The sequence below is a fragment of the Equus asinus genome, chromosome 8, assembly GCF_041296235.1.
Source record: "Equus asinus isolate D_3611 breed Donkey chromosome 8, EquAss-T2T_v2, whole genome shotgun sequence".
In the NCBI taxonomy this organism is placed as follows: Eukaryota; Metazoa; Chordata; class Mammalia; order Perissodactyla; family Equidae; genus Equus; species Equus asinus.
Window position 1 is genome coordinate 55,830,479 of NC_091797.1, and position 14,301 is coordinate 55,844,779.

Here is a 14,301-nt window from a genome sequence, read left to right on the forward strand (position 1 = left end):
ATCAGGTTAAAAGTAGCAGGAAATGTTATTCCAATTTTCTTTTTTCTCATTAACCTAGGGCAGGGGTTGGCAAATTTTTTCTGTAAAGGGCTAAAGAGTAAATATTTTAGGTTTTTCAGGCAAGACAGTCTCTGTTGCAAGTACTCAACTCTGTTGTTGTGCAAAGGCAGCTGTACAGGACACGTAAACACATGGCGATGGCTGAGTTCCAATAAAACTTATTTACAAACACAGACGGTGGGTGAATTTGGCCTGTAGGCAGTAGTTTGCTGACCCCTGACCTAGAGTAAAGTTCAACCCAAGTCTGTTACGCATGAGATGCAAGAGAAAATTCTGCCATCGTTAAGCTGTGTGTTTAAACAAGACACTCAATTGCTCTAGGCTTGGTTTTCCATTGGAAAAACTGAGTAGGATGAGACGATGATCACTGGCTCTCTTCTAAATGTCGACTTGGATGGCTCCTAGATGAAAGCATTGCTGGCTTCACTGGTCAGTTGCACTTATCCGGGAAAACTCCCAGACTTCGTGGTACAGACAGCCTCAGCTGCTCCCCAGAGAAGCCAACAAACAGATGGTGGCTCTTGTGGTAGATGCTGGCCGACGAGAGCTTGTCAAATTGATCAAAGTTTCTAACCAGCAAGTAGCTAGTTTGTCTGAACAGAGACGTCACAGGTGTTCAGGAAGTGGCTGAAGAAAAACAGCAGCTGAAGCAGGTCTGTGGTTGGGGAGGCTCGACTGACGTAATGACATACATTACCCGCCAAGAATCTCTTCCTCACGAGCAGGAAACACTACCAAATCCAATTTCCTTCCACACGAAGACATGACCACCACCACACAGGGATGCCCAGCTCCTGCCGCTCAGTCCAGGGCACGAAGGGTAGAGGGCAACTCATTGTGGGTTGTGGAAACACTCGAATTTTACTTTCTTCTTTTTCCCTATCTGCATTTTCTTACTCTTCTATAATGATTTGTGTTAATTCTTTATGCTCATTAGAGATGAACTGAAGATCAAACAACCTAAACTAGACGACATTAGAAGAATGCAATTGGGGATGTAGCTCATTTCCTGCTTCAGAAAGTCTATCCCATCCCACTCTTGGAGTGGTCAGATGCTCTTTCAGGCAGACAAGAGGCTTCAGTTACCTGGCTCTGCTATTACTTTATTTTTTTGCTAAGGAATATCTACCCTAAGCTAACATCTGTTGTGAATCTTCCTTTTTTTGTATGAGAGCTACTGCCACAGCATGGCCGCTGACAGACAAGAGGTGTAGGTCCATGCCCAGGAACCAAACCCGGGCCGCCAAAGCAGAGCATGCCGAAGTTAACTGCTAGGCCGCTGAGGCTGACCCTGATGTTACTTTTTTTTTTTTCAGTTGTACATTATTGTTAGTAATGTTGTCGGTATACCACTTCACCCTTTGTGCCCTCCTCCCACACCCCCTTTTCCCTGGTAACCACCGATTGGTTCTCCTTGTCTATATGTTAACTTCCACCTATAAGTGGAGTCATATAGAGTTCGTCTTTCTCTGTCTGGCTTATTTTGCTTAACATAATACCCTCAAGGTCCATCCATGTTGATGCAAATGGAACAATTTGGTCCTTTTTTATGGCTGAGTAGTATTCCATTGTGTATATATACCATATCTTCTTTATCTAGTCGTCAGTTTCTGGGCATTTAGGTTGTTCCACGTCTTGGCTATTGTAAATAATGCTGCGATGAACATAGGGGTGCATGGGACTCTTGGGATTGCTGATTTCAGGTTCTTAGGATAGATACCCAGTAGTGGGATGGCTGGGTCATAGGGATTTCTATTTTTAATTTTTTGAGAAATCTCCATACTGTTTTCCATAGTGGCTGCACTAGTTTGCATTCCCACCAACAGTGTATGAGGGTTCCTTTTTCTCCACAACCTCTCCAACATTTGTCACTCTTGGTTTTGGATATTTTTGCCAATCTAACGGGTGTAAGGCAATATCTTAGCATAGTTTTGATTTGCATTTCCCTGATGATTAGTGATGATGAACATCTTTTCATGTGTCTATTGGCCATACTTATATCTTCTTTGGAGAAATGTCTGTTCATGTCCTCTGCCCATTTTTTGATCGGGTTGTTTGTGTTTTTGTTGTTAAGCTGTGTGAGTTCTGTGTACATTATGGAGATTAATCCTTTGTCAGATAAGTAGCTTGTAACTATTTTTTCCCAATTAGTGGGCTGTTTTTTTGTTTCAATCCTGTTTTCCCTTGCCTTGAAGAAACTCTTTAGTCTGATGAAGTCCCATTTGTTTATTCTTTCTATTGTTTCCCTCATCTGAGGAGTTATAGTGTCCGAAAAGATTCTTTTGAAACTGATGTCAAAGAGTGTACTGCCTATTTTCTTTTCTAGAAGACTTATTGTTTCAGGCCTAATCTTTAGGTCTTTGATCCATTTTGAGTTTATTTTTGTGAATGGTGAAAAAGAACGGTCAATTTTCATTCTTTTACATGTAGCTGTCCAGTTTTCCCAGCACCATTTGTTGAAGAGACTTTCTTTTCTCCATTGTAGGCCCTCAGCTTCTTTGTCAAAGATTAGCTGTCCAGAGATGTGTGGTTTTATCTCTGGGCTTTCAATTCTGTTCCATTGATCCACACACCTGTTTTTGTACCAGTACCATTTTGATCACTGTAGCTTTGTAGTATGTTTTGAAATCAGGGATTGTGATGCCTCCGGCTTTGTTTTTCTTACTCAGGGTTGCTTTAGCAATTCGCGGTCTTTTGCTGCCCCATATGAATTTTAGGAGTCTTTGTTCAATTTCTGTAAAGAATGTTCTTGGGATTCTGATTGGGATAGCGTTGAATCTGTAGATTGCTTTAGGTAGTATGGACATTTTAACTATGTTTATTCTTCCAATCCATGTGCATGGAATGTCTTTCCATCTCTTTATGTCGTCGTCAATTTCTTTCAAGAAAGTCTTGTAGTTTTCATTGTATAAATCTTTCACTTCCTTGGTTAAATTTATCCCAGGGTATTTTATTCTTTTCTTTGCAATTGTGAATGGGATTGAGTTCTTGAGTTCTTTTTCTGTTGGTTCATTGTTAGTGTATAGAAATGCTACTGATTTATGTATGTTGATTTTATACCCTGAAACTTTGCTGTAGCTGTTGATTGTTTCTAATAGTTTTCCTATGGATTCTTTGGGGTTTTCTATATATAAGATCATGTCGTCTGCAAACAGCGAGAGTTTTACTTCTTCATTGCCTATTTGGATTCCTTTTATTTCTTTTTCCTGCCAAATTGCTCTGGCCAACACCTCCAGTACTATGTTGAATAGGAGTGGTGAAAGTGGGTACCCTTGTCTTGTTCCTGTCCTCAGAGGGATGGCTTTCAGTTTTTGTCCATTGAATATGATGTTGGCTGTGGGTTTGTCATATATGGCCTTTATTATGTTGAGGTACTTTCCTTCTATACCCATTTTACTGAGGGTTTTTATCATAAATGGGTGTTGGATCTTGTTGAATGCTTTCTCTGCATCTATTGAGATGATCATGTGGTTTTTGTTTCTCGTTTTGTTAATGTAGTGAATCACGTTGATTGACTTGCGGATGTTGAACCATCCCTGTGTCCCTGGTATAAATCCCACTTGATCATGGTGTATAATCTTTTTGATGTATTGCTGTATTTGGTTTGCCAGAATTTTGTTGAGGATTTTTGCATCTGTGTTCATCAGTGATATCGGCCTGTAGTTCTCCTTCTTTGTGTTGTCCTTGTCAGGTTTGGGGATCAGAGTGATGTTGGCTTCATAGAATGTGTTAGGGAGTACTCCATCTTCCTCAATTTTCTGGAATAGTTTGAGAAGGATAGGTATTAAATCTTCTTTGAATGTTTGGTAGAATTCTCCAGAGAAGCCGTCTGGTCCTGGACTCTTATTTTTGGGGAGGTTTTTGATTACCGTTTCTATTTCTTTACTTGTGATTGGCCTATTCAGATTCTCCATTTCTTCCTGGTTCAGTTTGGGGAGGTTGTAAGAGTCCAGGAATTTGTCCATTCCTTCTAGGTTGTTCAATTTGTTGGCATACAGTTTTTCATAGTATTCTCTTATGATCCCTTGTATTTCTTTGGTATCTGTTGTGATTTCTCCTCTCTCATTCCTAATTTTATTTGCGATTTCTCTCTTCTTTTCTTGGTGAGTCTGGCTAAGGGTTTGTCGATTTTGTTAATTTTTTGAAGAACCAACTCTTTGTTTTATTGATCCTTTCTACTGTCTTTTTTGTTTCAATATCATTTATTTCTGCTCTTATTTTTATTATTTCTCTCCTTCTACTGACTCTGGGCTTTGTTTGTCCTTCTTTTTCTAATTCTGTTAGGTGTCGTTTGAGGTTGCTTATGTGAGCTTTTTCTTGTTTAGTGAGGTGAGCCTGTATTGCAATGAATTTCCCTCTTAGGACTGCTTTTGCTGCATCCCAAATGATTTGGTATGATGTGTTCTCATTTTCATTTGTCTCCAGATAATATTTGATTTCTTCCTTAATTTCTTCAATGATCCATTGTTTGTTCAGAAGCGTGTTGTTTAGTCTCCACATTTTTGCACCTTTATCTGCTTTATTCTTGTAGTTGATTTCTAGTTTCATAGCATTATGATCAGAAAAGATGCTTGATATTATTTCAACTCTCTTGTATTTATTGATGCTTGCTTTGTTTCCCAAAATATGGTCTATTCTTGAGAATGTTCCATGTGCACTTGAGAAGAATGTGTAGCCTGCTGTTTTTGGGTGAAGTGTTCTATATATATCTATTAAGTCCATCTGGTCTAATTTTCATTTAATTCTATAATTTCCTTGTTGATTTTCTGTCTGGATGTTCTGTCCATTGGTGTTAATGGGGTGTTTAGGTCCCCTACTATTATTGTATTGTTGTTGATGTCTTCTTTTAGTTCTGTTAAGAGTTGCTTTACAAATTTTGGTGCTTCTCTGTTGAGTGCGTATATATTTATAAGTGTTATGTCTTCTTGGTGGAGAGTTCCTTTTATCATTATATACTGTCCCTCTTTGTCTTTATCTGTTTTGCTTTGAAAAAAATATGGAACGCTTCACAAATTTGCATGTCATCCTTGCGCAGGGGCCATGCTAATCTTCTCTGTATCATTCCAATTTTAGTATATGTGCTGCCGAAGCGAGCACCCTGATATTACTTTTAATGATGCTAACTAGCCCAGGTACTACACCTATGTGCCACACTGCAAATTAGAGGCCTAATGTTCCATTTTTCAGGGGATAAGTTAGAAGACAATTTCGCTTTTTAGTAGAACAGCTTTATGGAGATATAATTCACATACCATCTGCTCATTTGAAATGTATCATTTAATGGTATCTTTAGTATATTTACAGAGTTGTACAACCATCACCATAATCAACTTTAGAACATTTTCTTCACCCCCAAAAGAAAACATACCCATTAGCAGTCACTCCCCTTTCCTCCCTACCCCCAGCCCTAGATAACCATGAATCTACCTTTAGTCTCCGTTGCTTTGCCTACTCTGGATACTTCATATAAATGGAATCATACAAGATGTGGTCATGTGTGACTGGCTTCTTTCACTCAGTCTGATGTTTTCAAGGTCATCGATTCTGCACCATGTATTGGTACTTCATTCTTTTTATGGCTGAAAAATATTCTATTGTAAGAATATATCAAATTTTGTTTATCCATTCATCAATTGATGGATATTTGTGTTGTTTCCACTTTTTCACTATTGTTTACACTGCTGCTAGGAACACTCTTGTACTGTTTTTGTGTAGATACATGTTTTCATTTCTCTTGGCTATACACCTACGACTGGAATTGCTGGGTCATATGTTAACTCTATATTTCATCTTTGGAGGAACTACCAGACCGTTTTCCAAAGCAGCTGCACCATTCTCCCTTCCCATTAGCAATGGATGACAGATCCAATTTATTCACCAACACTTGTTATTTTCCTTTTTCTTTGTATTATAGCCATGCTAGTAGTTATGAAGCAGTATCTCACTGTGGTTTTAATTTGTATTTCCCGAATAATTAATGATGTTGTGCATCTTTTCAGTGTGCTTGTTGACCATGAGTATTCTATTTGGAGAAATGTCTATTCAAATCTTTCACCCATTTTTTGTGTTATTTGTCTTTTTGTTATTGAGTTGTAAGGGTTCTTTATATATTCTGGATTTAAGTCCCTTATCAAATATTAGACTTGCAAATATTTTCTCCCATTCTGTGGGTCATCTTTCCTTTTATTGATGGTGTCCATTGAAGTACAAAAGTTTTAAATTTTGATGAAGTCCAGTGTATCCATTTTTCTTATGTTGCTTGTGCTTTTTGTGTCATAGTTAGGAAGGCTTTAACTAATCTTAGGTCACTTAGGTTACTCCTATATTTTCTTTTAAGAATTTAATAGTTTTAGCTCTTACATTTAGGTCTATGATCCATTTTGAGTTAATCTGTATATGGTGTGATGAAGGGGTCCAACTTCATTCTTTTGCATGTGGCTATCCAGTTGTCCCAGCACCATTTGTTGAAAAGACTATTCTTTCCCTCACTGAATTGTCTTGGCATTCCTTTCAAAAATCATTGACCATAACTGTGAGGGCTCATTTCTGAACTCTCATTCTACTCTACCAATCTCTATGTCTGTCCTTATGCCAATACCACACCATCTTGAAAACTGTAACTTAGTAGTAAGTTTTGAAATTGGGAAGTATGAATTCTCCAACTTAATTTTTCCTTTTGTTTTGGCTATTTTGAGTTCCTTGCATTTTCACATGAATTTTAGGATCATCTTCTCAATTTCAGCAAAGAATCCAGCTGCAATTTTGATAGAGACTGGGTGAAACTGTAAACCAATTTGGGGAATACTGCCATCTTAATAATATTAAGTTGTCTGATCCATGAACATGGGATGTCCTTCCATTTATTTTGATCTTCTTTTTACTTTCAACAATGTTCTGTAGTTTTCAGAGTATAAGTTTTACAAACAAGGCAATTTTTAAAAGGATGTCTTCCTAGTTCCCACCACTCAAACATGAATGAAGAACTATGGAGCAAGGACACATGCTGTAACTGAATAAAGAGACCTGGAGAAGACTAGGATGAAAACCAGCTAACTCACCTGGACAGGATCATATTTAAGTGTGTTTCCACACAGTCGTTGGCACATTTTTTATCCTAATGAAGGCTTAGAGCAGAGGTTCTCATCCTGGGGGCACTTTAGAATCACCTAGGAAGCTTATAAAAGTCATGATGCCCAGGCTACACCTCAGACCAATTATGTCAGAATCTCATCGGTGGTACCCCAGTCATGAGTATTTTAAAAATAGAGTCATGCACTGTGTCATGATGTTTCAGTTGACAACGGACCACATATATGACGGCGGTCCCGTAAGATCAGTACCATACAGCCTAGGTGCATAGTAGGCTGTATCATCTGGGTTTGTGTAAGCACACTCTGTGATGTTCGCACAATGACAAAATCACCTAACAACACATTTCTCAGAACACATCACCGACATTAAGTGACATGACTGTATGCATCTGAGGTTGACAACCACTGATTCAAGTAATGATGAGAAGTTTCGGTGAAATTTTTCATTTTATTTATTTTTATTTATTTATTCGTTAGTTATATTCTACCTTATTCTAGAAAAGAATTAAGCAGACTGACAATAATATATAATCTAAGTTAAAAGTGAAGACAAGAAAGCAGGGGTGAAAAAAGAAAGCAAAACAAAGGTGAAGGCATAAAATGGAACCCAGAATGAGACTAACAACACATCCTATGATGATGAATGCATTCCACCCAAATTTGGGAAGCAGGATCAGTATCATAACATGGCCACAAGTACAAATACTCCTGGAATTAGTCCAAAGAGGAATTTGCTCAGGGAGCCTCCCAGTGAGGGCAGCTTTGATGAGGTTCTGCGTGGGGGTCTCCCAGGCTCGCCTGCCTCTAAGGGCCAGTACTAAATCTGGCTTAAAAATACAAAGAAAACAAAAGTCTGAAGAATCAAAGAAGAGCTTTCAAAATGGGAGAAAACCAAAGCCCCTGAAAAAAGACAGAGCCACCTCAGTCCACAGTTAATGCTATTTTGTTCTTCGATAAAAGCAACTACAGACAAATAAGAAAACACAAAATCTGTCTTTTTTTTTTTTAATTAGAACAGTAGGTAAAGCCTGTGTAGATGACCATGTCCAAACCTGCTGACTACCTCCCGTCTCCCCGCCTGGTAATCTGTACCTGAATCTGCTTGTGGCTGGGGTGGTTTCCATGTTGAATTCGGCCACTGGAACTCCCCTGGCAGACACCTGGGGGGCGAACATGGCGGCAGGATAGACCACAGAGGATGTTCCCACCTACAGAGAAATGGGAACGGATAAATGACCACACTACGAAGAGAAGAAACAGGGTTTTCAGAAAACCTTACATAAACTCGGGCAGGGGCTGGCCCAGTGGCATAGTGATTAAGTTTATGTGCTCCGCTTCAGCGGCCTGGGGTTTGCAGGCTTGGATCCTGGGTGTGTACCTACACACTGCTCATCAAGCCATGCTGTGGTGGCATCCCACATACAAAATGGAGGAAGATTGGCACAGATGTTAGCTCAGAGCCAGTCTTCCTCACCAAAGAAAAAAAAACCAAAAAAATCCCACACAAGTAGGGCAGGTTTGTGGTTGCAGGCGTGAGGAATGCTAAGCTGGATGGGATGACTGGAGAGCGTCTAAAGGACAAATGGGAAGTCAGGAGGTGTGCTTTTGGCTGATGACTAGAATTCAGGAAGACGTGATATGAAAAGGAGAGTTGTGCAAACGGAGAGAGTGAAAAAGAAACAACTCAATCATCCCCTTTCGGGGGTTGGTTTTATTTTTGGCTCTGCTCTTTGACTCTTTGAAGTGATACAAATAACCCATGTTCTTATTTTTTAAGTTAGAAAATTCAAAGAAAAAACATCTACATGTCACTCATAATCCTACTACCCCAAGATACCACTGTTCACTCTTTGACGTATATTCTTTCAGGTTTTTCCCTATGAATATATGTTTATAAACATTCATTACAAGAACAGAAAGACCAGAACACGTTTTACAAACCAGCTTTTCTCGCTGAACTGTCTGTCACGAACACGGACGCTCTACTCAACACTGGGATGCACTCGATAAATACCAGCTGAATGAATATGCACCATGAGACAGGGCCCCTGCTTTTTCCTTTCCTGTGTTAAGGAAATTTTGAAATACGCATACCCTTTCTCCAATTAATTCCACTTCTAGGAAATCTGTCCTAAGGAAATAATTTGAAGAGCATGCTAAGAGTTATGTCTGAGGATATTCACCAAAGCACTGTTTAAAAAACAAACTCTGAAACAGCCTAAATGTCCAACAATAGAGGATGGGTTAAATATGTCACTTTATATCCATATAATAGAACTCCATGCAGCCGATTAAAAGATGATGTGGATTCGGATGTACTGATATGGAATATGCTAAGTGAATTGAATAAAATAGTTTCAAAACAGAACATATCGTATGAACCCATTTTTGAATTTTAAACAATACGTGTACACCTGCATAAGACAGGGTCTAGAAAAGGCAAACTTTTTCTGTAAAGGGCCAGATAGTAAACTTTTTAGCTTTTGCAGGCCATACAGTCTCTGTCACAAATTCTCAACTCTGCCATTAAAATGTGAAAGCAGCCATAGACAATACACAGAAGCATGGGCATGGCTGTGTTCCAATAAAACTTTATTTACAAAAACAAATGGCAGGATAAATTTGGCCCACAGGCCACAGTTTGCTCACCTCTGGTCTGGAACAAAACACACTAAAATGCTAACAGTAACTATTTCTGGATGATGGAATTATTGGTGGTTTCTAATTTCCTCTTTTTAATTTTGTACTTTTGTGTATTTTCTCAAATTTAATAATGAGCATATATTACTTTCAAAATCAGAACCAATAACATGCTCTTTTCATTATTTTGGGAGGGAGGAGAAAGCTTTGAGAGGCCCAAGATACAGTCTTACATAGGTTTATATTTTAAGATAAATTCTTACTGTTTCTTAATTTTTCTTTTCTTTTTTTGGTGAGGAAGATTGGCCCTGAGCTAACACCTGTTGCCAATCTTCCTCTTTTTGCTTGAGGAAGAGTGGCCCTGCGCTAACATCTGTGCCCATCCTCCTCTATTTTTTGTATGTGGGTTGCCACCACAGCATGGTTTGATGAGTGGTGTAGGTCCATGCCCAGGATCTGAACTCACAAATCCAGGCCACCGAAGCAGAGTGCACCATACTCAACCACTAAGCCACTGGCTGGCCCCTTCTTGGTTTTTCTGTAGGGCACCACAAGACCTCTCAACACACGCCTTAAGAGAAGGGAGGAAGAAAGGGGGAGAGGGGGGGAAGAGAGGGAGGTGGGAGGGAGGAAACAACAATAAACTCCATCCCAGTTCAGTTGTTCCAGAAAATTCCAAGGGCGTGACTTACCACTAGACATAAGTCACAGAGGGCCAACTCTCTGTCTACCTCCTCCAGGATGGCAGGATCCAGGTTTTCTCCAAACCACACTACATGGGGTCGCAGCAGGCCCCCGCACCCAGCCTCTTCACACCTGTAAGGACGTTCTTTTTAACCCAACCCAAGAGCCACCTTGTCAGGTCTGCCCAGGTGGATCCAAGGAAGGCTAGGGGCAACCCCAAATCCAGTCTGTGCAGACAGGCCCCTTCGAGCCTTCCTATCCCCCATCCCTTCCCTCCCAGCCCACATGAGCTTGTCCTGAATACGAAGTTCTAATTTTAGCTGCCCTTATAAAGTTCTTATTTTGTCTGGATATACTGGGTTATTTGTTGACAAGTGTGTTTCAGCCAAGCTCGCCCTTCCCTTTCTGAGCAGCTTTCTCTTTCCCAGTTACTTCACCACCCTCGTTGGCATGACTGGGCTCACAGTAACCCAGACCTGGGAGGAATACTGGACTCAGATTTGCCTCCAACACCCCAACCACCCCTAATTTCATCAATGGCCTCCTTTTATTTACTCTCAGATTCTCCTCTCTCGTGCCCTGTCTATAGCCAAGTTCTCCAGTGTTGATTACTAAAAATCTCTCCTCTTTCACTCCCTGCTCCTCTGGGTCATCTTATATATACCTCCTAAAATAGTCTCCCCCAAACATTTCATCATATTAATCTCCTACTCAAGAACCCCTGGGATTCCCTATTCTTTTAGACTGAAACTTTAGAATTTAGAAATGAAAACCCGTATTAAGAAAAATAACAAGGGTTCTGTGGTTAAATAAACCGATGAAATATTAACATATTACAACCACTTTTTAGAGAGTAACAATGTACTTTCGCATATTAAATGCTCTGAGAAGTCCTGCAGTAAGGCAAACGTCCTTTAACTTTGTTTAATGTAGTGTTTCCATATTGAGCATATAACATCTTTTGATCAAGTAATGCCCATCAACATCGCATGGACCTAGAGCTCTATGAAACACTTTTGGAAGCACTGTTTTAATCTCTGGCTTTGAAAAATTGACATAAAAACCTGTCTAGGGTTTTTTTTTAAATTTACAAAAGTTCTGTTTGGTCCTATAATTTCACCTTTGCAAGATCTTTTACTACCTCCATAACCTTGGATTATTAACAGTGATGACGATGAGGAGGATGAAGATGATAGCAGTTGACATTTATTGACCAGTTATAGGATGCCAGCCTCTAAGCTTTATAGACACCGGATAAGCATCCGTGGCATAATAGCTTCGGAACCTTTCCAGAACTGAAACTATCCCACCATCACACAAAGCAAAGGGGAGTGGAAAGCAGCAGCTCTCTTAACCCTGGTTTGGTTCATCCTTTGTCCTTTCGCCCTTGGCCTCAGAAGTCAAGGCTGGTTTTTGCATTTGCGCATTTAAGAGGCACCTCACCAAATGAATTTAGATTTTGATTCCTAATTTTCTCTTTTTTTGCAATCTGGAACACCAAACACAGATCAGAGATTTTTACCCACCGGGGAAGATTCTCAGCTGGGATTCTGGCACTTTGAGTTTCAGGGTCTGGAGAGCTGAAATAAATAATAAAAAGAAAGATGTCCTTGTTATAATCACAGAACAAAGAAATAACATAACCCAGTAAGTTTCTATATTTGCCTGGAAGGATATGGTACAAAACTCCTAATTAATACTGACTTAGAAGAGACTAGAAGGATAGATAGCAAACAATTCATTACCAGTGGTTTTACCTCAAGAGAGGGAATCTGTACGTGGGGAGGGGGTGGGGCAGCCCCATGTGCTAAGGGCGAGTTTCATGATTTACACTGTATGCATCACCATAATTTGAATCTTCTGCAATGATACTACATTAATATATTACCTACATAATTTAACTGATTTAAAATGGTCAGGTAGAATTTTTCTCAATATTCTGAATCTACTCTTAAATTTTTCCCCTAATTATAATAATGGTACATATTCATCAGAGAAATGTTGGAAAATTCAGAAAGATAAAAAGAAGAAATCAAAATTTCCAATAATCCTGCCACTCCTGATAATCACTGTTAACATTCTGCAATAGTTCCCTCTTGGTTTTTTATCTAAATATAGATATATCAACATGTTGTGTGTGTGTGTGTGTGTGTGTGTGTGTGTACGTGTCTAAATACAAAGCTGGGATCATATTGTATAGAGTTAGATCCTGTGGTTTTCACTTAACATTGTAAATTGTGAGCAAACTATTTATTTTACCATACAGCTGTTCTGTATCTAGTCTTATTTCTCATAAATATCCATGGGAATCTTAGATTAATGTTCAATTTCCTCGCATTCATATTCAATTTAAAAGAGGAAACCACACACACTTATTCTGTAGTGCAGTATAATTACCCTTTTCCTGATAAAGCTGGACAGATTGGACTCTTGTAATTCTCAGCCACAACGCCACAAGAGGTACATCGCGTTTTAAATAAGCTACCTGAGAAATACAAATTAAACAAGATCAGGATTTAGTATAATTAAGAGCAATCATCTCCTTGTCTAAAAGGGTACAAAATAATTTAGTTTTTATGTTCTTTTTAGCAAATGGGCCTACCCTAGGTATCATGGGAAATGTAAGGGCATACAATACTAATGAACAAGCCAAGAGCAACTGCCCTCCTGGACTTCATAATCTGGAGGGGAGAGACAGATGGGGTAACTTCCCGCGTGACTACAGAGCTCTCAGATTGCCTTGAGTGATGTTCAGGTGGAACTGAGGTGGTCGGTAGGGCAGATGGAGGGAACCTAAACCTGAGGGCACGACTCACTAGGTATATGACTGATAACCGGTCAGTAGCTTGGGATCTGTTTACAAAATCTTAATTTTGACTTAGTAAAGCTTGAATCTTTTATCCGAAAGCTGCTCAACGCGTAAATAATCAACTAATAAATGAAGGAAATCATTGTTAACCCAAGCAACCATTTATTGAGCTAAAGCAATGATGGCCACCTCAATTCACTAAATATTCACCCTATGCCCGGGGCTGTGCTGAGCATGTCACACACCATAGGGGACACATGTTATTCCATTCTGTCTAGTATTCCCTGTTTGGGGACCCATCTCTCCTGTATCCCATGCCAAGCTGATGGAGCTGTCACTCACATTCCAAAATACAAGCTTGGGCACAAGTTCCAGACAGGTCCAATCTTTGTGCCTTGTCCCTCTAACGGAAGTGTTTGGTCAAAAGGGAGGTATGTGACCAAGGAAGGCCATCCGGAGGCTTATTTTCTGAGGAGACAGCTAAACCAGAGCCAGGCGCTGCACGGATGCTACCTTTGCTGGTGCCTCGGGGCAGATCCACTGCAGAGAGGAGAGGTGAGGTTAACTCAAAGAGTACACAGCTGAGGGAAGACGAGGGAGAGAGGCAGGCAGAGAAAGGAAGGGAGCCTGCTAATGACCTCAGCTCCTCCTCAGGGCTCCTCACTTCGTGAGCTAATATACATACTTGCCACTTTTCGTATGGCCATTTTTCCCCATGTTAAGACCTCTGAAATTTGGTTGTGTCCTAAAATTGTTACTGGCCAGAGGCCGGATGTGATGTGGTTGTTGGAGCCCGCCCTTGCACAGGCTTGTTGAAGGATAACACCAATGACTGAACCCTGTGGTAACTTGGTGGTTGTTCTCGGTGGCCTGACTGGACAAAGGCAACTCCTGGATGTTTCAGCTGACAAACCATTTAAGGGCCATTTGGGGAAGAAAATGAATCCCGGGTGTTGTCTAGAACATTTCTGCTGACACCTTTTGCTAAGATCAGGAAAGGCCCAACATCAAACATGC

The 14,301-nt window shown here is 39.9% G+C and overlaps 1 protein-coding gene and 1 non-coding gene across 2 annotated transcripts in view; both read right to left on the reverse strand.

Moving 5' to 3' along the window:
- The window catches only part of SIRT5 (sirtuin 5), a 35,034-nt gene that overhangs the window by 5,027 nt on the left and 15,706 nt on the right, over nt 1–14,301 (reverse strand). The window contains exons 5-8 of the mRNA XM_014849539.3: nt 12,873–12,960; nt 12,002–12,055; nt 10,484–10,607; nt 8,244–8,359 (exon numbers count right to left, since the gene is read on the reverse strand). Coding sequence (XP_014705025.1) covers nt 8,244–8,359; nt 10,484–10,607; nt 12,002–12,055; nt 12,873–12,960 — 382 coding nt within the window. The remainder of the gene's footprint in view (nt 1–8,243; nt 8,360–10,483; nt 10,608–12,001; nt 12,056–12,872; nt 12,961–14,301) is intronic.
- Nucleotides 5,051–5,157, reverse strand: LOC123287483 (U6 spliceosomal RNA). Its single transcript, XR_006530814.1, has one exon. It is a non-coding gene; the product is annotated as a U6 spliceosomal RNA (small nuclear RNA).